This window comes from Uranotaenia lowii, chromosome 1 (genome assembly GCF_029784155.1).
Source record: "Uranotaenia lowii strain MFRU-FL chromosome 1, ASM2978415v1, whole genome shotgun sequence".
Lineage (NCBI taxonomy): Eukaryota > Metazoa > Arthropoda > Insecta > Diptera > Culicidae > Uranotaenia > Uranotaenia lowii.
Window position 1 is genome coordinate 187619979 of NC_073691.1, and position 23460 is coordinate 187643438.

The 23460-nt window shown below is 34.8% G+C and overlaps 2 protein-coding genes across 2 annotated transcripts in view; both read left to right on the top strand.

The window, feature by feature from the left end:
* Positions 1–23460, top strand: part of LOC129738226 (uncharacterized) — a 166743-nt gene that overhangs the window by 3790 nt on the left and 139493 nt on the right. The window lies entirely within an intron of this gene.
* LOC129740462 (probable multidrug resistance-associated protein lethal(2)03659) overlaps positions 3872–23460 on the top strand; it is a 34334-nt gene continuing 14745 nt past the window's right edge. Inside the window, exons 1-3 of the mRNA XM_055732150.1 lie at positions 3872–4079; positions 4397–4705; positions 22185–22491. Of these exons, the coding sequence (XP_055588125.1) occupies positions 4000–4079; positions 4397–4705; positions 22185–22491 (696 nt within the window). The 5' untranslated portion in view covers positions 3872–3999. The remainder of the gene's footprint in view (positions 4080–4396; positions 4706–22184; positions 22492–23460) is intronic.

The window sequence follows — 23460 nt, forward strand, 5'->3', positions numbered from 1 at the left end:
GTGATGTCAACCTTCCAGATATTGTCTGGATCTTCCATACTTTTTGGCCTTTCGAAACAATTTTGTTAAGGTTTCCAGACTTTTCAGATTTCTTCCAAACAATTCCAGGCTTTTGGATTTGAACGTAAATTGTTCTACAAGAGTATGGAAATTCGAATTGATCATGGTATAATTACATGGGAAACAGAGAATTAAGAAGAGCAGGTATGGTCCCAGACAATGATAGCGACATCTGCAATATGATTCCGATAAAAGACAAGACTTTCTTCAACATCTGGCGACCAAACAAATAGGGTCGCCACTTTCAAAATTTGCTATCCAGACTTTTTTAGAGGTTTTTTTAATCTTCCAGACTTAAAAAACAGTTGGCATCTCTGCAGAGTATTCTTTTTCTAGCTGTTTTCGTCCATTCTGACTCTCCGTGCCTTTAGAGCACCTGCAACGGTTTAGGCGTAATTATTGGTTTTAAGTATGCCAGTTTTAGCACAATTTGAAATTTTAGAATCGGCTAAAATACTCACTCCCCACCGGTGTAGGAGCAAATTTAAAACGTAAACACTTTCATTGCAGGTACTCAATAATTGAGAAGAAAAAACCCATTTTATTAGAAAAATTGCATAAGTTTTGAGTTTCACGGTTAATTGTCTTAAAATTAATTCTACGAATATTCTTTTTGACAGAACAATGATTTCAACTATTCTACCAGAATTTCATTAATTAAAAAGCAAAAATGACTACACAACGAGGAAAAAAGGTCAATTGAAACAATTCTTCAATTTAATTCAATCAAATTGCTTTGAATCAATGGAATAAGGTTTTGTTGAAATGAAATGAAAAAAGCAATTTTTTTTTCAAGTTATTGCTGACATTGATAAAGGAAACGAGAAATGTTCATCCCAAAGTCAAAGGAAATTTTCCTTTGATTTGTCGACATTTTTGTTTGACAAAAACTTGTTTCACTATTTGTAAATTTATGCATGGATACAGAAAAATATGCTGATATTGACGAAAACTCCGAGCAATCCATACGAAACTAAAAATCTCTCAATATCTCAAATAAAACAAAAATTATGAAACAAACAATAAACATTTATTTTTCTCCATCGAAAAAGTATATAAAAATTTTCTTTTCGTTTATTTTTTTTTTTCAAATTTTAGAACGCTGACTGGATTCACTAATTCGTCAAGCCCAAATGAAAAGCTTTTTATTTAATTATATTGAATCGAGAATAATGTGACGTCTATTATTTATACTTGATATGGTTTTTATCAACATCTATTCTCAATTTATGTTACGTATAGGGTGGTTGAAGCGAAAAAAAAACATTCAAATAATATCTCAAAACGAAACTATTATCACACCCAATGTTACCCAAACATGTGTGAAAGAAATCATTGTTGGCTAAAATTTTCTCACCGTGAACTAAATCGGTCTGTCGTATATTTTGAAATCCTGGCGTATAACTGTTGGGAATTTTGAAATCGATAACTGTGCTAAAACAGCAATATACGCCACCGGTGCCAGCCGAAATGTTTTAGCGTGGTCGAAAACCGTGTTTTGCATCTACCGTTGGGACAGCCCTTAGCTTCATGCAAAAATAGTGAGAAATTGTTTCTCGAGCTGTGAGCGAGAACTTATGCTGAACGCAAGGTTGCCACTTCAGCAATGGCATCTAATGCAGGTTCTAACTACCCATATTTCCATCACTCTGCCTAAAACTTTAAAAGGTCACAACTTGTCGACAGCAAAATTGATATTGATATGTTCTAGTAAAGTGTCAGTGTACTTGAGGTTGCAAATCTCTCTCACGGGTGTTGGGCAAATTTTATCCGGGGATAACGATTTTTGGATTCCTTGGTGGAGGCAGATGAATAGCCATCTTAAACACAAAAGTTCTTTGGATCAAATAAAAACTACAGTTTAAGGAGATCTTGAAGTGCAGGGAAGAATGGGGAAAATTGATCCCTTTTTGTGTTTCTTAAATTATCATTTTGAAAATATTTAGCATCTCGCCGTATTTGACAGTAACTTTTACAAGTTACTATGGTTCAACAATAATGGCAATACGTGAACTCGTAGATGAATAAAGGGCCTATTAGACTGAGTCGATTTGGGGTCATTTTTGAATTTCTCAAACCCTGGGGTTTAAAAAGCTTCGTTTTGGTTCAAAACTCATCCATGATTTTTTGCAGAATTTTTAAGTAACGTTTACATGAGTAAATTTGAACATTTAGGTTTGTATGGAAAAAATAAATATTTTGTACTGAAAAATCAGTTTCATTTTCGTTTCTTCTGTGGAACCGAGCCTTCTACAGGTTTTTCGGCCAATTTATAAATTCTCTAAAGGAAATTTTCCGCTTGTCTAAGACTAAAACTTCGTATCTTATTATGTAAGAAAGTTATTAGCTGTTTACCAGGGGTATGTCTTTTGGCATTGAAAAGCAATAAATTCAATTGACATCACTGCTTGTGTCTCGGGAAGTATGGAATGAAAAAAAATGTAAATGTAAATGTATGCAGCATCCTTATGATAAAAAAAAGAAGAAATTAGTTTTAGGAGAACAAAAATTTACTGTAATTGTTGTTTTTAGGCGTAATGGCCTTTATGACATCACAAATTTATCCAAAACAAAAAAATTTCATACGTTTTTATTAGATTTTTCTTTAAAAACAAATTTTGTTGCGTGTTACCCCTTTTGTTTTTAGAAAATTAAAAATTACAGGTGAAACTAATATTTTTTCTGAGTACGTCAAATTGATGTCCCATCCAAGTTGATTTCAACGAATTTATAATAATATATTTTAATAATATTTTTAAAAATTAAAATATTGTCCAATAAACTATTGGAACCAAAAGTAGGAAAACTACTAAAACATTATGAGACGGAACACCGGAAAACCGGATAAGTCCCAGAAAGTCGTTTTTTTGTCCAATATTTTTTTTCGAAATAACACCAGATCTTAACGTTTTATGCATTTCTTAGGCATTTGGCATCAAAATCATAATGCGATTTTTCCGAGTTCCGTTTTGTCCTCTTAAGCGTTTTTAAGGGTAAAAAAATAGAAACTTCGAGCGCTTTGAGGCACCCCTAAATCTAATCCGACTGATGTATCCGAAAAATTGTCTGACACATGTGTGAAAAATTGTGTATGCTTATTTACTATGATAGAAAAAAGTTATTTCGTCCGATTAAAATAATTGGCAAAACTTAGTAAAAACGTATTATTTCATTTCAGCTACTAAAACAAAAATAGATTAACAGAACTGCCCGTGTTAATTAGGCCGGAACAAATTTCATATCCTTCTTTTGTCTCTCGGAGTTGGAACATCGCGAGGGGAGGAATATAAAAAAAAGGCAAAAAACAAATAAATTGAAATAAATTGCACGAGAGCTTGTGTGCAACAAAATTGCATACTAGATCATTGCACAAACCTATGAATCAAGTAAACAATTACTCGTAAACAATCGAAAAAATCATTCAAATTAAGAATACAAAAGTGAAATAACTCTCATCTCTTCCACAATGTGTTCTTTGGTCTTGTAATCTTTCGGATATTTGATTTTTTTCGAAATTTACATAAAATACTCCAAACTTTATTTACTAACCCCTTCGTGATTTTTAAAAATTTCGAAAGGGGGGTGACAAAAGAAGAAATTGATATTTGCCCCAGCCTTATGGACTCAACATTTTATTTTCTTCGTTTCAAGAGGTTTTCTTCAAGCTACGTGAAATAAATGATAATTGGAACACTGACCATCACTTCAACCCCTTATCGTCAAAACAGAAAGCAATCTAACAAACCATCCCAATCGGTTACGAATGGTTTATCAATGTCCAGCAGTTGGTTTTGGTTGCTTGTTTCGAGAGATAAACGGAAAAAGGGCACAAATTGGTGGGTTTACTTCTTGCAACGAATCACGTACACTTTTAAACAGCTTCTAGAAGCAGCATCGGGGCAATGTATCACCGCCATCCACTTTGAAATCCGTATTCCAATGTACTCAACTAGGACTAACACTGCGCGCCCGGAGCATCCCTACGCGAAGGCCAACATCTTCGGAAAGTACTTTTTCTGGTAAGTAAGCAAGCAATTTTCGCGAATGTACCTTGCTGTTTAGTTGTCTTGGGACTCGAGCGTGACCCTTTTTAGAAGATTGAAATTCGAGTCAAACAATGTAGGTGGAAGTTCATGACTGTGGGACTGGAATCAAAAAGCCTAATTTGCCAACTTTGTAACTACCTAATCACTGCCAAAACTTAAAAGGTGCCATCATCCCCGGTTAAGTTTAGATTTCCTAGGAGCCCAACAAAGTGGCAGCAACTTTCTGAAAGCAATTTTCTCCCGGTATTGAAATGTTCTGTCTGTGTAATTTTCCCGTTTTGTGGCTGCAGGTGGCTCTGGGAACTACTTCGCACCGGACTTCGGCGGCAAATTGTTGTGGACGATATCTATCGGCCTTTGGATGGGCATCGGAGCCACCAGATCGGGACCCGGTTCGAGGAAGAGTGGCTGAGGCAAATTCAAGTGCATCCTACTAGAAAGACGACGCCGGCATCGGAAAATTGCCAGCCAAAGTCCAACGACGCCGACGAAGAGCACGATGGCAAACCCTGGCAAATGCTCCGGGTAGTGTTGAAAATTTATGGCCGCAGCGTGCTCCTCTTTGGGACGATCTATAGTCTGCTGGAGTCTGGTTGCAGGTGAGTCAATGGACAGGATTCCTCCAGATACTGCAGATTTCCGGTGCACAAACTGTTCGCTCGGGCAGGTATTGCATATCGGGTGCATGTGCTGTGCATATCTACAACATACGTAGGTACTTTAAGTTTGCTGATTTCAATCATGTAATGTGTGGTATGTTAATGTAAACTGACAAATGGAAGCTTTTTTATGGAATAGTTTAGGTCGACTTTTCACAACTTCCAATAGTTCGTTGAAATCTAACGATTTACATATTTTTTCTCCGTATTTCAATTTGGTCAGCTTCAATTTTGAAAGTTATGATTCTTCTTTATTTTATTGGGGCTTAAATCAGGCTTATCAAGCTTAAATGAATCTTAAAGGAAGCAGTAAACCGTGATCTCAAAAACACGTTGCACAAGTATGTATACCACTTATTGGTTACAAGGGATTTATTTTCAAAAACAAAAAAAAAATTTTTACTAGATGATAATTTGAATGATTCAAATTACATAAAACCAACGAGAAAAAAATTTGTTTTGAGTGTTAAATCATTGGATGGAAAAAGTGTTTTATTTTTGACAACTTTTGCATAAAAATGAATTTAGAAGATATGGATTGATTGCTTCGCAAGCGAAATAATGCAACTTGATGCGAACTGATTTTTTCCGGGATTTTAATCCCTATATCGAACCCCTTAAACGAACATAAAGCGCCTCATTGTGTTAAAAAGGAAATTGGTTTATATTCAATAGAGTCGTTTTTGAAAGCTTTTATGAAAATCAATCTGGAAATATGTTTTGATTTCTAAAAGTTCTTTTGACTCTCCAGATGGTGAAGTTTTTCTGTCCAAAGGTAGCATTGAGTGGTTAATTCATCGAAAGCCTGGTTATTTTATGACAAAATTAAATTCATTTAAAAGCAACTTTAAAGGCTTGATAGATGATGCGACTAGCCGTATAATGCAAAATTCAAAATAATCAATCACTGATGGTAAACAAAAAAAAATCCCCTCGACCAGGAATCAAACTCGAGTCCTCCTCGTTACCTTGCCGACTCCATACCACTAGGTTAACTCGTCAGATGAAATCTGTCAAGCTGTAGCTTTATAATTGATATGACTTCATCGAGTTGAGTTCACTGCTAGATTCTACGGCAGAAAATGCTCATCACGCCCCGGTTAATGGTGCTTATACTGCCCCAGGGGAGGTTCTCATTATGTCTCTATAGTGACCAATTTTCAGCTTTCGACAAAAAATTTTGAAATGCATTGCGCTTCTATCTACTTTTTCAAGTTTCAGCCAGACACCAACTAGACTTATAAGTGTCTGGACAAAAAACAGTGATGTAACTCACATCATATAGCTGTTTTCTTTGGTTAAATAAGCGTCCTCCTTAAGCTGGCCATTATGCTCTTATATCTCCAAGTGAGAAATAGATGTAACCACCAAAATCGCAAAAAAAACGCTATGAATGGCCAAGCAAAGCATTTTTAAACAAAAATTCTATAAGTCGCTTAAAATCGTAAGAAACGTAAAAATCGCTTAAAAGGGTTAGAATTCACATTTTTAATAACTGATACCAAAATTTAATTTTAAATCCCAAATGATCTGAATAATTGTTAAGAATACCCTTTTTTTCTTTTTATGTAGTGTCATTTTCTAATGGTTGAAATTGCGTCCGATATAATTGAAGATGCCTTCAAAATCGCACGCAGTGTACCAACAATTCAAGAAAACGAATATCGAAATAGATACATACATGAAACTTTTTGCCAAAATACTAAATTGTTCGAAAGTCTGCATCATAATCGAAAAATGAATATTTGGTTTATTTGAGCAAAATTAACCTCACTTTGTTAAAATTCCAGCTTCACGGAAATCCACTGCGATTAGATTTCTTTTTTCATAAAGCTGTTATTTATTAATTTAAAAACTCATTATTTTTGCGATTAAATTCGAAACTTCATAGATTACACTCCGAATCGAGCCACAGCCCGTGGCGTAGAGGATAGCCTTCAAGTCTTCTAAGCCAGCAGGCATGAGATCGAATCCCGGCCACGGCATACATAGTACACTTCCTGTGGGTTGGTGGTTTTAGCATTTATAAGATGCTAGCCATCGTATCCTCGAAAGATGTACGCTTAGAGTTAAGAAAAAAGGAATCTCTTCGAGGAAACGTCAAGTTTCATTGAGATCCTGCATGTGTTTGTGTTCGTTTAAAAAAAAATAGGGCCGGAACAAACGTCAAATCCATCTTTTGAAAATCGGTGTTGAAACATGACGGAAGTGGGTAGAAAAAAAAATTAAAACCCAGAAATACTTATAAATGGTACAAAATCGTGTAAACACTTAAATGTTGGGATTTTTAAGCAAAAAATCTAAAAGGCATCGTGTTGCCTAAGCAAACAGTATTTTTCTATGTAAAAAATGCGAGAAATCGAACTATCTGCATCACTTGAAAAAAAAAATCCTCTACCCAATTATTTCTTTGTTTTTGGACATAATATGTAGTATTGTCTTCACAGTGTCTTTTTTTGGGACTAATAAAAAGTAAAAATCGACATCTTTGAAATTTGGACACAGACACTCTTCTATACAACGCACTATTCACGAAAAAAAGATCGGGTGTCTAAGGAGTACAGACGCAAAAAAAATCAACACTGAAACGAAATTTTTAGTGAAGCTATCTAGTAATGTTATGTGTAAGTGTACAAAATTTGGTGACAATCTGTCAAGTGGTTTTTGAGATCTTGAGACTGTTTTTAAGGCTGGTTCGTCCAGCTGACTAATCAACAGGCCTGATCTCATTCCTTCATGGTAGAAAAACTGCCCACCGGTGAAATAAACAAAATACGGTGGTCAAATCGTGCGCAAAATATTTGGACAGCTAGTGGAGAGATGTTTCGAAAAAAAAATCGTAATGGACAGCAAAACAAACTCTTTAGCGGTCACTTAGCAGGTTTCCAACCAGAAACTTCTCGTTAACAAGTATTTACCGGAGGGATCAAGGAGATAAATTGTTAACGATATGTGGAAAACTGTCCTTCAAATAGGTTCTGCATTTTTTCGAATACACTCCTTAAAACAACTTTTTTTTCAGGATTTTCCCAAAAAAAAAGAGATTTTTTTTCCTAAATTTTGGCTGATCATCATCATTTCCAAAAAGTACAATTTTGCATTTTTTGGCAAAAAGGAATTGATGTCGATATTTTTTAAAATAATGCAAAATATTCAAATCACCTTTAAACTGCCAATTCAAATATAATAATATGCGATACCTAGCGACAAGCACTCATTGTCGTATGCCATCTTTGTATACTGTACGTTTGTTGCAATCAAAGCAACCCGTTTTTTCTACTCGACCAAAAAGCTGTCAGTGAAAAAAGTCGCGTCATGAAATAAGACCAGCTCAACGGTTCGGCTGTTCCGGCATTTTCAGCGCTCTAGATTTGAAGAAAAGGTGTTGTTTGTCCATTTTCGTGTCCTGGTAAGTATTTCCCATAAAATTAATCATGTTTAATCATGAAAACAAACAAAAAATGAAGATTTCCTTCCTCCTACTCTGTTTTCAGTGAAAAAGCGATGAGTCGGCCACAGCACCGCACGGAGGTCCAGCGAGCGATTATCCGGAATCTGTACAAGGCTGGCAAAAGCCAACGCAAGATTGCCGACTACTTAGCAAGGTCGAAAATTTTCGTTTTCAACGCGCTTCATAGCACCGGCAAACGGGAACTGACTGGCCGCCCCCGCTAAACGACGCCGAAGGACGATTCGGCAATCAAGCGGGTCTCGTAAAAGGACTCTTTCAAAGCGTCCAAGCAGATCAGAGACGAGCTGAACTTATCTGTAAGTTCCTGGACGGTTCAGTGACGGTTGGCGGAGAAGGGACTAGGAGGAAAAAGTCCCCGGAAGGTGCCGATGCTGACGCCGAAGCACTTGAAGGCGCGGCTGAAGTTTGAAGGACCCCTTCGATTGGGTCGGTCCGGAAAAGCAGAAACTATGGAGAAATGTGCTATGGTCGGATGAGACCAAAGTGAACCTCATCGGCTCGGACGGAAAGAGTTGGGTCCATCGTCCACTCGGCTGTGCGTATATGCCCCAGTATACAAATAAAACATTCAAACATTGAGGAGGTAGCATCATGGTGTGGGGGTGCTTTTCTTGGTACGGGGTGGGTCCCTTGTATTGGATCGACCGGATTATGGACCAGCATCTCTACGCGGCAGTTCCAGCAGGACAACGACCCCAAACATACCGCTAAAACTGTTAAAAAGTGGTAAGTACTAACACTGCAAATCGATCACGGTATGAATTTCCTTTTTTTTACCATGAATTCTAAAGCGGGTCTTTTTTATGTCGCGGTATTTTAGTCAGTAAGTATACTTAAAACGCATTTTCAAATAAAGGACAATTGTTTCAACTAAGGATGATTTTAATTTCTTCGAAGAATGGAATTTACAATTTGTAAATGGTTTGATGCACTTAAATGGAATTTTTTTTTCTCAAAGTTTTGTCACTTTCTGTTTTAGATTGAGCTGTGGTCCTATTCTATTGTCCGACACTGTAGTTTTGAGGCGAAGGTAGAATGTTACAATTTAATACCCCTTAATAACCATATAATTGATCTTATAACTCGAATTCTATAGGCTCCCGAAGTGTGACGACGATTTACTGGGTGGCAAACAATTCTTTAAGAATTAAAAAATCTAATAGTGATGATTATGTTACTAACTACTAACACTGTTGATTATTATCAGTTCCTTCTTGACGGTCTAAATTCAGCGTTCTGTCACATTTCTCGAAAATGTTAAATGTTAAAATGTATTTGTGTTAAGATGATCTTAATCGATAAATAATATGCTTGAAAAGTTCTTAAAAATAAAAGGGTTATTCTAAAACAAACAATTTTAAAGGAAATACAGAAAATCAATACCTACCTTTTTTCTATTAAAAGAAGTTTTTTTTCAAGCAAGCACTGCACAAAGCTACATACATTAAATGATTATCGAAACAGCTATTTAGTATTATTTTCTTTCTTCTTTTGAAACCACAACCGAATAATTCTGTCGAAGACAAAATGTGGTTTCGAGCTACGGGAAGAAAGTTACAATTTTGAGGGAGAATCCATCTAAATTCTACAATTCTAGATTAAAAACAAATAGCAGAAGCTGGCCTGAAATCTGCGCTTCCAATGCCAATTCCATCTTTTTCCACCAGAAGGCCAATTTAAAACAAACAATCAGCTGCAGCCTTAAAAATTTGCGCTTCCTAAGCAAATTCCATATTTTTTTCTACCGGAAGACCAGATCCATACAAACAATCAGCAGCAGCAACCTTAAAATTTGCGCTTCCTAAGCCAATCCGTAATTTTGCATCGGAAGGCCAAATCAAATCAATCAGCAATAGCTGCCTTAAAAATCTGCGCTTCCTAAGCAAATTCCGTCTTTTTTCACCGGAAGGCCATATTAAAACAAACAATCAGTCGCAGCAGCTTTAAAAAATCTGCGCTTCCTAAGCCAAAATTCCTTTTTCCGACGGAAGGAACAATCATTACAAACAATCAGCAGCAGCAACCTTAAAATCTGCGTTTCCTAAGCCAATATCTCTTTTTTCACCGGAAGGCCAAATCCAATCAATCAGCAACAGATGCCTTAAAAATCTGCGCTTCCTAAGCCAATCCATCTTTTCTCACCGGAATGCCTTAAAAATCGGCGCTTCCTAAGCCAATTCAGTTTTTTTTTCATCGAAAAGCCAAAGCATAACAAACAAATTTGCACTTCCTAAGCTAATTCTGTCTTTATCCACCGGAAGGACATCAGAGGGTCTTTCTACCGGAGACCGAATCAAAAAACACTTACTGAGCATCTCATAGAGTTTAATGAGAGAAAGAAATGTTGAAAAAATGATTTTCTGTATAGAAGATGCTGCTTTTAGATGTTGTACAAAATCTTTTGAGTGGAGTTGGGCCTAATGTTCAGTTGTATAAATATGGTATTGAAGTAAAACTAAGTAAAAATACTAAAAGATCACATATGGTTTTGAGTTTATTGCTTCAAAGTTTGAAAAGAATCGGTTATTTAGTTTTTTTTTACAGCGTTTTTTGCTGTGATGCAATTTGATGTGGGACTCCCTTTAGCAATCCTGATTGCTAGAAATAGGTAAATAAACTATACTTCGGTAGTGAATTTAGATTAGGGTGAACGCGCTTGAACTATGACGCTCTTGAAAAATTTCAGTTGAATGTTCTTACTCAAAGGGAAAAATACAAAGAAAAAACATTGTTTATGAAGTCCATATTTTTAACAGCATTCTGCATAAAATTTCCGTGCAGTTTAGTTTTGGAGATAAAAGTCTTTTAGCACAAGAAAACTATATATTAATCAATGTGCACTATTTAAACAACTTTCCTCCTCCGAGGGATGACTTTTCACAATTTTCGCCAGCCAGCGCAACGGGAAACCCTAATTCGATCAAATCCTTTAAAGACTTGATGGGTTTACCGCATCACCCACCACACGATACAACAATTTGCGGAACCTATCCAAACAAACAATGAGGACCAAATTCCTTTCATAAGCGCCTTTTTGCTTATGTTTTTATGTGTCATTGTTGTTGTTTTTCTGGTGCTATGAAAACGGGTTGAGTGTGAAGTCTGCGAGAAGAAAATATAGCTCCTCCTCCCTAGTCCACCCCACTCACACGCTTCTTTCACTTCACATGATGACTTTGCACATATGCTATCAAAAGTATGAGAAGATATAATATAATAGAACGAGTACGGCACCCTTACAACAGCCGGCATTTAGGAGGCAAAATTCCTTCACTATTTATGTGGTTTTTTCCATTGCACAAGTCCTCTTAGTCTCTCTCTCCTTTCGAATGTTTTCCTTGAAAGGTTTTGCCGAACAGCAGCCGATTGATACGGGACAACCTTGAGAACAACAGCACAACGAAAGAAAGAAGCACCGCTGTTGTTGTTGTTTGTTGTTGCTGTGTTTTTTTTCTAACTTCATTCCTCCAAACATGTTTGGCTCTATTGATATGCTGTGCTGTATTTATAGGTACCTACGTCCCGAGAACATCGTTCTGTTTTTCGCCGGGTTTTTTTTCAAGCAACCCAAACACACACACACATTCACAACAGGAAAAGCTTTTCTCATGGGGTGCACAGTTTTATAACCTTAACCTGACAGCTTAAAAGCGAGGCGAAGAGCAAATACCCCCCAACAAACTAAATTGAACAACAACGCACAGGCAGAAGACCTTCCAGGGGTGAATTTTCCAACCGACTTATTGACTAACTTGGCTGGCACCATGGGGAGAATGGAGGTATTGAACACCATCGTGAGGGCAAGTTCGTTCCTAGTTCGAAATCTTCTAAAATAATGGGTGCAGTTTTTCTGCTATCTGCTATTCGGTGGTTAGAATTTTCTCATTTTCTTCACTTCTTTACTTCCTTCCGCTATGGTGAGAAAACTTTAACAACGAACATCCGTGAAAAAGAGGGCGGAAGGTTGATAAGGAACTTTGGGGAGTCACTAGCACACTTCAGTTTCCGCTCAACTTATTGAGTTCTTAAATTTGAACAAATCTAAGATGGATAACGCGTTTCAATGTTTTTTGTTCTTGAAGTAAAGTCATGGTAAAGAGGTGCTTTTACAGTGCTAAACAGTAATGAATGTAGTTGGAAAAAATGCAACATTGTATTTTATGGAAAAAATTTTAATGCATGGATCAACTTTGATAAAATTCTTATTGCTACGTTGTTTTTAAAAATGATATAAGGCAGACTCAACTGTATCTATAGAATATATGACTAAAAATTCAATTTGTAATCAAAAATTAGTTTTTCAAATTGAATTCCAGTAAAGAAATCAAAACGTTTTGCAAAATCTAAAGCCTGATATTAAATTTGGAGTTCAAATCCCATTTCTTACAGATGATTTGTTACAAATTTAAGGACGACTTATGTTGTTTATTTTCCAATTCTCTTTGAATGCAATGTTCATCCAGTTGTTTTTTTTTCACCCCAACCTTATGAAGCTCTTATTTAATGGAAAATTTTCACCATCAAACAGAAAAACGAACTGTCGAAATTTTATCTAATATCTGTTTTAAACGGAAAAACGAAAGGACGATATGACTCTTATAATGGAGTTTCAAAATATTTGAGTATTAGCAAACATTTTTCACACTTTCACAGTCTTTGGATAAGTTCTTAGGACTATTGCGATCAAAAAGGAAAATGATTCTTTATTCTGCTGATTTCTATTTCTTTTTTGAATTTGGTTATGTGATACTTTTTTTATTAGGAACTTTTTTCTAGGTTCTGATTCTATCGTGCAGCTGAATTAGTATTCTTTTTTTAAACAGATTTTATCACCTCTTTTGGAGCCATGATATGTACGTTGTTCATAGTAAATAGTAAATTTTAACTAATTGAATATTTTTCTCATTATTGAGAGATAAAAATCTACATCACGATCAAGAGTTGAACTTTCAATCAAAAGTTCATTAAAATTGTTAAGCCTAGTTTTGCTTGAAACACGTGAACAATACAAATACACGCATAAATTAACTAACAGCTTAGTAAACCATCGAGCTGAATCAATTGATACTCATAAAAGGGGGTCTAGAACCCATAATTTATGATTTTACCATGATCGAGAATTAAACCTTTTTTGTAAAATAAACAAAAAAAAGTCATCCGTTCGACGTTTTATTTAAGCCAGATTCTAGTCAAATGTTATTCTATCTGACTTTTTTTAACGTAAATTTATGACTTACTGTCTGTTCCACTGTCATAATTCTTAGTATTTGTGGATTTAATTGTAATCTATCACAGATTCATCAACACTTAATATTGTTTATGTGTTTATAATTCAAACAAGATGAACCATCCTTCTGATTATTCATCTTTTTTAAGTTTTTGTCTGCAAGTGTGAGTAATCTAAGCAATCTAAGCATGGTTGCCTGTCGGCCATACTGCAAGAATCATAAACCAGCATGGATGCAGCAGTGACTCCAGTAAAATATTTTTGATAAATTTTAGAAACTTTTAATTGGAAAGAAATTTAAAAAAAAAATTATATCTACATTTAAGAACTGATTCAATACATTCCGCTTGAGTAACAGTGCGCAGATACAAAATACCCAGTTAAAGCTAACGCACTGTGCGTGATAAATTATTAAAAATCGTATGGAACCAGGAATAGTTCCAGCTTTTTAAAGCTGTTCACATATTTCTAAGGATTCCGACAGAAAAAATGTATTAGTATTACAAAAGATTGATGGATTTTTAAATAAAAATCAACAAGTTTGATTCAGAATTCCCTTGGAACAAAATAACTGAATGCAAACAAAAACATTTTATTCGAATTTTCAAGCTTTAATAAAAATGTGTATGACTATAACAATATATTCAATTAGATTGCATTGCAAAATGTTTAATTCTTCATTCGAATAAAAAAAAACTAGTACCACGATTTTTTTTCCATTTCCGGGTTTATGCGTATAACATAGAGTTACATCAAATAAATCATCAGAAAAACATTATTAAAAAGAATTTATTTGATTATTTAATTAAATCAGTAGGCATTTTTTTCCATCTTACGAAAGATATGAGTTTCAATTTATATGATATTGACACTGATTTGACAAATTAAACAATTGTTATAAAGTTCTCAATTCAATTGAATGCGCTTCGCATTATATGGCAATTTTTCCTACAAGGCAATTTTTTTTATCAAAATTTTATATCTCATTTAATTTGACAGAATAGTTTGCATTATGAAATCCATGAAATCATTTGTGTTTAAAATTTTGATCGAGATCTTAACCAATATTACAAATTTAACATCACAAAAAAAATAGATTTATAAATTGCGCTCCGTAAATCTATACAATTTGGGAAATCTGCATGCCTGGCCACACTTACATAAAACGAAATAGGGTCGGCCATGTTTGTTCACCGTTTTTTTTTCTTTATTTGAGAGGTTTTCAGCCACAGGCTGGTTCGCCTCTTAATTGTTCACCATTTGATTTTAGTCATTTTCTTGGACTGCCACGTATTGTAAAGGTTTAGAAGAAAAAATCCTTTAGCGGAAACGTTTGAGTAAGAATTACAATTGACATTATTCGGATTCTGGTAAATCTAATAAAAAATTTCCTTTCAGTTTTCCCGGGAAAGATCGAGGATTGTCTCGTTTCGAGCTCACAAGAAATATTAAGTAGAAATCGAATTTCGCTGTCTGACGCTATGGTACGCTACATTGAATTCCAATATGGTGGCTTCCGCTCAACTTTTAAGTGCTGTAAATGACTGAAAATCTCATGAACAAAAATAAACAAAACTATGACAATAATATAACTAAAATTGAGGCCCTTGGAGCCAATAAAGGGGTATAAGCGCATTAGAGCTTATTTCAAGAAACCCCACTTTTAAGTTGTTTTGTTTGTTAATTGTTTATTGGTGTAAATGATTTTTATTTGTTTTAACCAAAATGTATTCATGTTGCACCAAATTAAAAAAAAATTGAACAAGTTGATATTGAAAAAAGTAAGTATAAAAATAAGACTGCAAGAAAACAGATTGTGGATATTTGTAGTTCGAATGTTTCACATAAACATTAAATATTTGCTGTAATTTCAATGTTTTAAAAGCAACATGGCAAATATACAGGAAAATTAACCTTTTTGATCTTGCTTTGTGGACTTATTCACCTATTAAATTTTATCATAGTTTTTCTGTTATACTGTTGACCTCAGAGATTTTAGGTTCATGATAATGTTATATTTCACGCGGTTATGACATAAAACTTGATCTGCAAGACTTTCATTAAAAAAATGGTTAATTATTTTTTAGAAAAATTAAACATTGCGTCAAGTCGAGTTTAATACCTTGTTATTTATCAATACCCTAAACACCGGTTTTGAAAAAACGTAATACCTGTATTCGGTATTAGAAAACTATTCCTGGGATATCAGTTTTCGGTTTTCGTATTATCGGTAAAACCATCCCTACGCACACCTCATAATCTAAAAAACATTTGACTGCCTTTTTTTCTATCAACGAAAAAGCAAGTTCTCATCTCTAATTTTTTAAATGTGTTTCAGTCTTCCTGTGTGTAAGAAAAATAAGTGTAACGGCGTCTTCCACAGATTTAAACTGTTTTTTTTTCAAAATTCCTGTTTATTTTACTACTGAAATTTCATTTTCAGTTTGTGTGTTCAAAACTTTTTTCTTAAGACTGAAAAAACCTGCTTAGAATATATTTCTAAATACGAATCTTATTTTTAGAAGAAAAAAAGTTTCTCAAAAGTTACGAATCCAATTTCATTGTGAAAACTTTATTCTAAAAAACTCAACTCAAATCTTTGGGTAATTCAAAGATACTTCATTTGTTCAATTTGGTCCAGTGGATTCTGAGATATGGAATGTTGAGAGTTGATGATTCCCTGCTAAGATTTATAATGTGCAAGGTGTGTTAATGAATACCCCATAGGACGATCAAAAAAATTTCAAATCGTCCGCTTGCAGGAGTAGGTACTCCACATCCAACAAGCAGCAAGTTTATGTCGTTGCAGAACAGTGTGAACAAAAGCGAGCAAAAGCAACTACCTTGTGATACCCCTGAAGTTGGAATGAAATCTGCAGTTTCAGAAGAACCAATTTAAACAGCTAAAGTAGAGACGAACCAGCCAAAGGCTGAAAGTCTCTCTAATAAAGACAAAAAAACAGCTAAATAAACGGATGAAGATTAATTAAGTAGCTTTTGATCTACGTACTAAGTCTTTCGGATGATCCCGAACGTTGCAACTTTGAAGCAGAATTACGTGATTAACTGAATCAAATGCAGCAGTAATGTCCGTGTAGATCGCGTCAACTTGCTTGCCACCATCCATATTGGATACACATAATGATATGAACAGTAGACTGAGTCGATTTGGGGTCATTTTCGAATTTCTCAAACCCTGGGGTCTCAAAAGCTTCGTTTTGGTTCAAAACTCATCCATGATTTTTTGCAGAATTTTTAAGTAATGTTTACATGAGTAAATTTGGACTTTTAGGTTTGTATGGGAAAATTGAATATTTTGTACTGAAAAATCAACATCATTTTTGTTTCTTCTGTGCAACCGAGCCAGCTGGTAGTTTTTGTGCCAATTTATAAAATTCCTAAAGGAAATTTCCCGCTGAACAACTTTGCCCAAGACCGTAAATTCGTATCTTATTAGACAAAAAAGTTATTAGCTGTTCAACAGAGGTATGTCTTTTGGCATTGATAAACAATAAATTCAAAAGACACCACTGTTGTGTGCCTTGCGAGGTATTGCATGACTACTTTTCATGCAATACTTCGCGGGGCACAAGCAGTGGTGTCAATTGAATTTATTGTTTATCAATGCCAAAAGACATACCCCTGTTAAACAGCTAATAACTTTTTTGTCTAATAAGATACGAATTTACGGTCTTCGACAAAGATGTTCAGCGGAAAATTTCCTGTAGGAATTTTATAAATTGGCACAAAAGTCATTAGCAGGCTCGGTTCCACAGAAGAAACAAAAATGATGTTGATTTTTCAGTACAAAATATTCAATTTTCCCATACAAACCTAAAAGTCCAAATTTACTCATGTAAACATTACTTAAAAATTCTGCAAAAAATCATGGGTGAGTTTTGGACCAAAACGAAGCTTTTGAGACCCCAGGGTTTGAGAAATTCGAAAATGACCCCAAATCGACTCAGTCTAATGAACAGTGCCAAGTTTGACGTTACTGAGCGTTTCGGGAAAGAATCTCTGCTGATTGTCTGAGATCCAATTTTGACAAGCTGACATTGTTGACAATTCTCTCTAAGACCTAAGATTATCGAGATGACACCTCGATAATTGTGCACCACTTTCTTGTCACCTTTTTGATTTTTTCCCAGATGGCAGGAAATTCCTTCAGTCCAATGGACTGATTGAAAATATAGATCATAAGAGGCTTTAACAGTAGAGGGGGGCATTTCTTTTAATACGCAAACAGGTATTCCAGTTCAGCTGATGTAGAGAGCTTTAGATCCATACTCTGAAACCATTTTCTCGCTTATGAAAAACATCCGTTTCTTGAAGAAATTTGGTGTTGTGATACGTGAAAAAAACCTCACTAACCAGTCATAATCGCACCGTATGGTAAAATTACACATGCAATAATAGGAACACCATCCTTATGAAGAATTATTTTGGACCATTTTATTTGGTTTCTTTAATTGATATTTCCGAACAAAACAACTGCTCATCAAAAAAACGGCAAGGTTGGTTTCAGTTTGCAAAGCTTCTTACATCGCGGTTGAGTAGTGGCTCCAGAGACGGTAGCCATTTCTCAAAATCTAAATAAAAGTTTTCGCCAAACAAAACATCTCGCAACACGAGCACGGATAGAATCCGGTTGAACTTTCCTACCTTCCCAGGTTGCAAAATATCTTTCATAACACCGGGCAGTGTCTGATGCTGTGACCGTTTGTTGGTACATGTCGATTTGTGTTTTTTTTCCTTGGAGATTTACTGCTTTAAATTGCAACCAAATGTCAGCTTTTGAATGTGATTTAATGGAAAACAACTTAGTGGAAGATTTTGTAGGAGATAAATATTTTCATCGATGATTTCCCCCACCCCCCTTTTAGGTTGCTGTAGGGTCGTTCTAGTGCCAACATAATAGAGCTATTAGCGTCAGATGTGCGATGTGCTGCATTTTAAGAGGGGATTTTTCATGTTGGAAAAAGAATCACAACCCACCCACCCACACACATTCATCGGGGTTGAAAGAGCAAAAATGAAAACACCGAAAAGGCGCTACACGTTGCCGCTGAAAAGTGCAAAACAACACCATTCTGTGCCCTCGATGTTGGTGTGTTGAGTGTGAAAAGTTGAGGCTATTTGTTCGGTTTTAAGTGGTGACCCTTCGGGGGTCGAGTGGACGTGTTATGTTTTTTTTTGTTTTTTACATTTTCGAGGATCACTAATTATCAACTTCAAGGTTCTCAGTGGCGCAGTTGTTGACTTGTATGATGTATTCTGTGGTGGACTAGTCACTGTTTGATGGGAAGTAAAATGTAATATAAAAAACTTTATTGCTTGATTGAATTTTCCATTTGTTGCTAGATAATTAGCTATGTCTCGAAGTTAATATGACTGTCGCTTCGATTTTTAAGGAGTTTCCATTTTGAATGGCTAATGTTTGCGTTAAAAATTCACCAAAGATGTACTCAAATTCCAAAAAAATATATCTTTGGATGATAATTTTTTTTCTTGCACTACATTTCTGTCATTAATCCACGAACAACCAAACTTGTATCTCAAAAAAGATATTCAATGTAAAAAAGATTGTTTTTCAATTTATTTTTATTTTTAGAGCATTTGACTGCTCATTTAAAAGTCGATGGACTGTAGGATGAATAATTAAAGTCGCAAATAACTACAGCGAATAGAAATATTCCATTTGAAAAAAAAAAACAACAGGCAAAATATGCCATGTTTTAAAACTTTTCATTGCAATCGGAATTTTTGTTTTGAAATGATTACGGGTCATACTGAGTCGTGATTTATGACTTTCTTCAGAAAAAATGAAGTTTCAAAATGGGCACAAACAAATATTGAAAGAGTGTTTTATTTAAAGCCTATGTATATCTGAAATTTTCTGGATGAATTCCTTTTCCCATACAAATTTCCTTACAAAATTTAAATTTGTTTAGATTCGTCTCATTATTGAAAATCTTACGCCCAATCCTTTCTAGATTTCATGGCAGTTAATATTTGGCACAGTTTAAAAAATGAGCTACTGGAAACATGCTTGCTCGCTCCCGATTGACTTCTAGGCTGTTGCACAACACTTTTTTCCGAGAACTAAAATTAACGAAGATTGAACAATGAAATGGATTCAACAAAAACAAACTTCAATGTAATTTAATTTTTCTTACCTTACTATCCTATCCAATGCTAGAAAATTTCTCGTTTAACACCGAGATTTTTTAATTTTCATTAATGTTTTGCAAAACCACTACGTGTTTTGACATTTGAATCCATAACATCATCATTTTGATCGCAGTGCCCTCTGAGTGTCGTTCAGAGCTGCAAATCGCCAATAGAAATCGAGCTATTTATGCATCACAGTATGCGAAAATAGGACACGTGTTGTAAAACAAATTTAAGGCCGAACAGAATTGAGGACCTTGAAAATGTTTTTGCATGGTAAAGTTTTCCAAATTTGCCACAAGTGTAAACATTTCTTCCACTTTTTCCCAACACCAGTGAACTTACTCTGACATTGTGAAATTCTGTAATAAAGTATTCCAGTTTCTACCACCAAGAACAGGACGAGTCTCTCCTTTCCAGCGCCAAAAGAGCTTCCAACAACAAAATTATATGCACTAATCCAAGAACCAATCAAGCCATCACATATTATGCTCTTACGCTAGGTGCCTCAAAAGACATCGAAAAAATATATGGGAGCCCAGAGTAGTCTCAGACACATGTTGTTTAAAACAAGAAAAAAAAAATTCAAAAAAGTTCAACTAGCAGTTTCAGTTTTTTTAGCATTTGGAACACTGGAATCAAATCTTTTGTAGGATTTTGTCTATCGCCTCTTATTAAAATGTTATACCTATATCGTTTCAAAAATCGCTAATCATCATTTTTAACCACATTCAGTCTTTGAAAACAGTCATTCATTGATTCAAATTTTTCCTAGGTAATCTGGTATTGAAAACATATTGTTTCATAAAACTTCCATAAAATTCGACTATAAAAAAACCAATACAAAAATTATTCTGTGTTTTTTGTTCTTCTAAATGCTGAACTCCACATTCAGAAGGATTTTTTTTATGAATTACACAAGACCACAAAATTCACATCTTTCCGAAGTGTAGAGAATTTTAGAACTAAGCTTCATCCATTTAATTAAATCCAAATATACAATTATTATTTTTTTCTATCAGCTTTTCTTTTTAGAAACAACTTTAAAATATGTCAAAATCATTTAAAAAAAATCAAAATTTTATTGACAAAATTTTATATTACAAAAAAATTCAACAGAGCTTTTCGTTTAGTTATCAACTTTTTCTAAGCCCGTAAGTTATTTTGACTTTTGCGAAAAAAGTTAGACAAGTTTTCTATTTGTTTACCTTTCCTCGTTCGGTTTAATAAGGGAATTACAACAATTTAAAAAAAGGTTCCAACACAAATTAAATTTTAGATATTTTTAAAAGTAAAAATTAAATAATTTTGCAGGCTTCAACAAATAGGTTTAATTAAATAAAACCTTTTTATTGTTGTTCAATTTTTAAAACTGCTTAATTTATTATTTTAGGATTATTCATCATCATAAAGATCAAAATATTTTCTTTCTTAATCAAATGAAGTAAATGTAGAGTTTTAAGTTCATCAGTTTTCAATGATTGATTTTACTCAACACTGATTCTTTTTTAATCATCAAAACTAGAGGCGATAGACAAAATCTGTGAAAAATTCGAGATCATAAAATTTCAGGAAAATTCTAAATCTACCAAATTATCAAAGGCACAAAATTGATGTTTTCTTTTGTTATCAATTGAATTCTCTGAATGAATTTTCTAAATCGTAAAAAGTTTTTATTGATAATGTGTAATAATCAAATGCTTGAGATAAAACAGTTGAAGAAAACATCAACTTGAGACAGAATTGTTGGAAAAATCATGAAAATTTATCTAATTTTCGATTAAGTTAGGGACCAATAAATTTGAAAAATACACAACAGCGCACTGAAGGAGAAAAATTTGAAAATCACTGCTCCGAATGATGTTACCTACCATTAAAATGTTTCATTCGATTGAATTATATTCCATCAGATTACAGACCATAAGAAGCTTTCACGATTGAATTATTCTCACGTTCAAATCATTGATTTGATATTTAGGGTCTGTTACTGAGCAATAACAAAAAAATAAACGCCAATTCGCCGGAAAACCACAATCAATTCACCGCACTCATTCATGCCGACACCAATAACAATCGAGGGAGCAAACCGAAATATGTTCTTTCCCTTCAATCCAAATGGTTTCAGCTCAAAGACCCTCGTTTTACCCCGAAATTGGCCTGGCCCTAAGCAAACATACCAGAGCACAATCGAAATTGTGCTAGCTGTCAATACACCACAATAAAGGACATTCGGATTCAATGTCCAGAGGAGAATGCTAGACCGAAATTACTCCCATATGTGACTGAACAGCGTGGTATGGTAGAATTCTTTAATGCGAAATTCTAACAAAAATTAATTTTCGAAAATGACTCGAACTGAAATTTTGTTTTTCAATTAAACTTTTATTCTTGTTTTGCGTTTTAAAGTTTTTGAATTTTTTCTAGTCCTGTAAGGTTTCAACATTTTCCAAACCATGACGTGGAAGTAACCCGAAAAAAAATAATCTAATATGATTGCTGATGGCCTTTTCCCTCTCTCTTTCACTTGCTCTTATTCCCATTCCCAGAATCGTTCAGCCGTTTTTGCTCGGTCAATTGATCCTGTACTTCGATCGGCTGGCAACGGATCGGAACGACCATAATGGTTCCAGCGACCATCAGCAACAAGGACGAAATCGACAAATGGACCTTAATGGTGATGCTGATGGTGATGATGGCGGCGACATCGATGAATCGGCGCGGGCCTTCCTTTATGCCGGCGGAATCGTGCTGACGGTGGTGCTTCCGTTGGCCATTTTCCACGTCTATCAGCTGTTTTTGCTGCAGATTGGGATGAAAATCCGCATCGGATGCTGCGCGCTTGTTTATCGGAAGGTAACGAATATTTGGAGGATATTATAGGGAGATGTTTGATTTTTTTAGGAAATCTTTTTTCCCTGGGAACTCTGCAAGATGAACAAGTTTGGTGAACATGTTGTTGCACCCCTTTTGCTGTTCATCATTATTTCACTTATGCTTTGAAAAATACTAAAGTGCTTGACCTTATCATCGCCTCTGAGACTGTATGACTTAACGATTAAATTTTTTCATGACTTTTTTAATTTATAATTTTTTTACACTATGCTTTTAGGCTTACGACTTTATGACTATATGATTTATAACTTATAACTTTATTAATTTATGACTTTAAGACTTTATGACTTTATGTTATATAACTTTATGATTTTATGATTGTTGAAAACGCAGGTTTCAAAGGTGGAACAGAGTTAATTTTTATTCGTTTTGATCGGCAAATCCTTAAATAACTATTTATAACATAAGCGATAGCTAATTACATTACTACACTGAAGTGATATCCTCTTTTATTAATATTCTTAAATATGTGAGATATTCTGAGCTAACCACTCAGAATATCTGGCAACACTGCTGTGTACCCACGAGCCCAATTTAAGTAGTTCGACTTAACCGTGTGATGATGAAAACATGTATTCTGTCATCATCATCATCATCCTATTGTTCGGCAATCGTCAATTGCGAATTGACCAAAGCAAGTGGAGAACCAAAACAAATATTGTTTTGGTTCTGCTGAAATCGGCAGCAATCTGGAAGCGGCGGATCATTTCCGCTTGTGGTTTTAAGTATAATAGACGTTTTTTAATGTTGTCGGGTTTTAATCGTTTTAACGTGTGATTAACTGTCGCAAATAGTTCCGGAAGTGGATATGGAGTCCGATGTGGATGTGTTTAACGTTTTTGAACACAATATTAGTGTTCTAAGAGGTCGGAGGTCACTATTTCAGCAATTCGGTCGCAGCACGTGTCATGGACTGAAGATGTCGAGGCC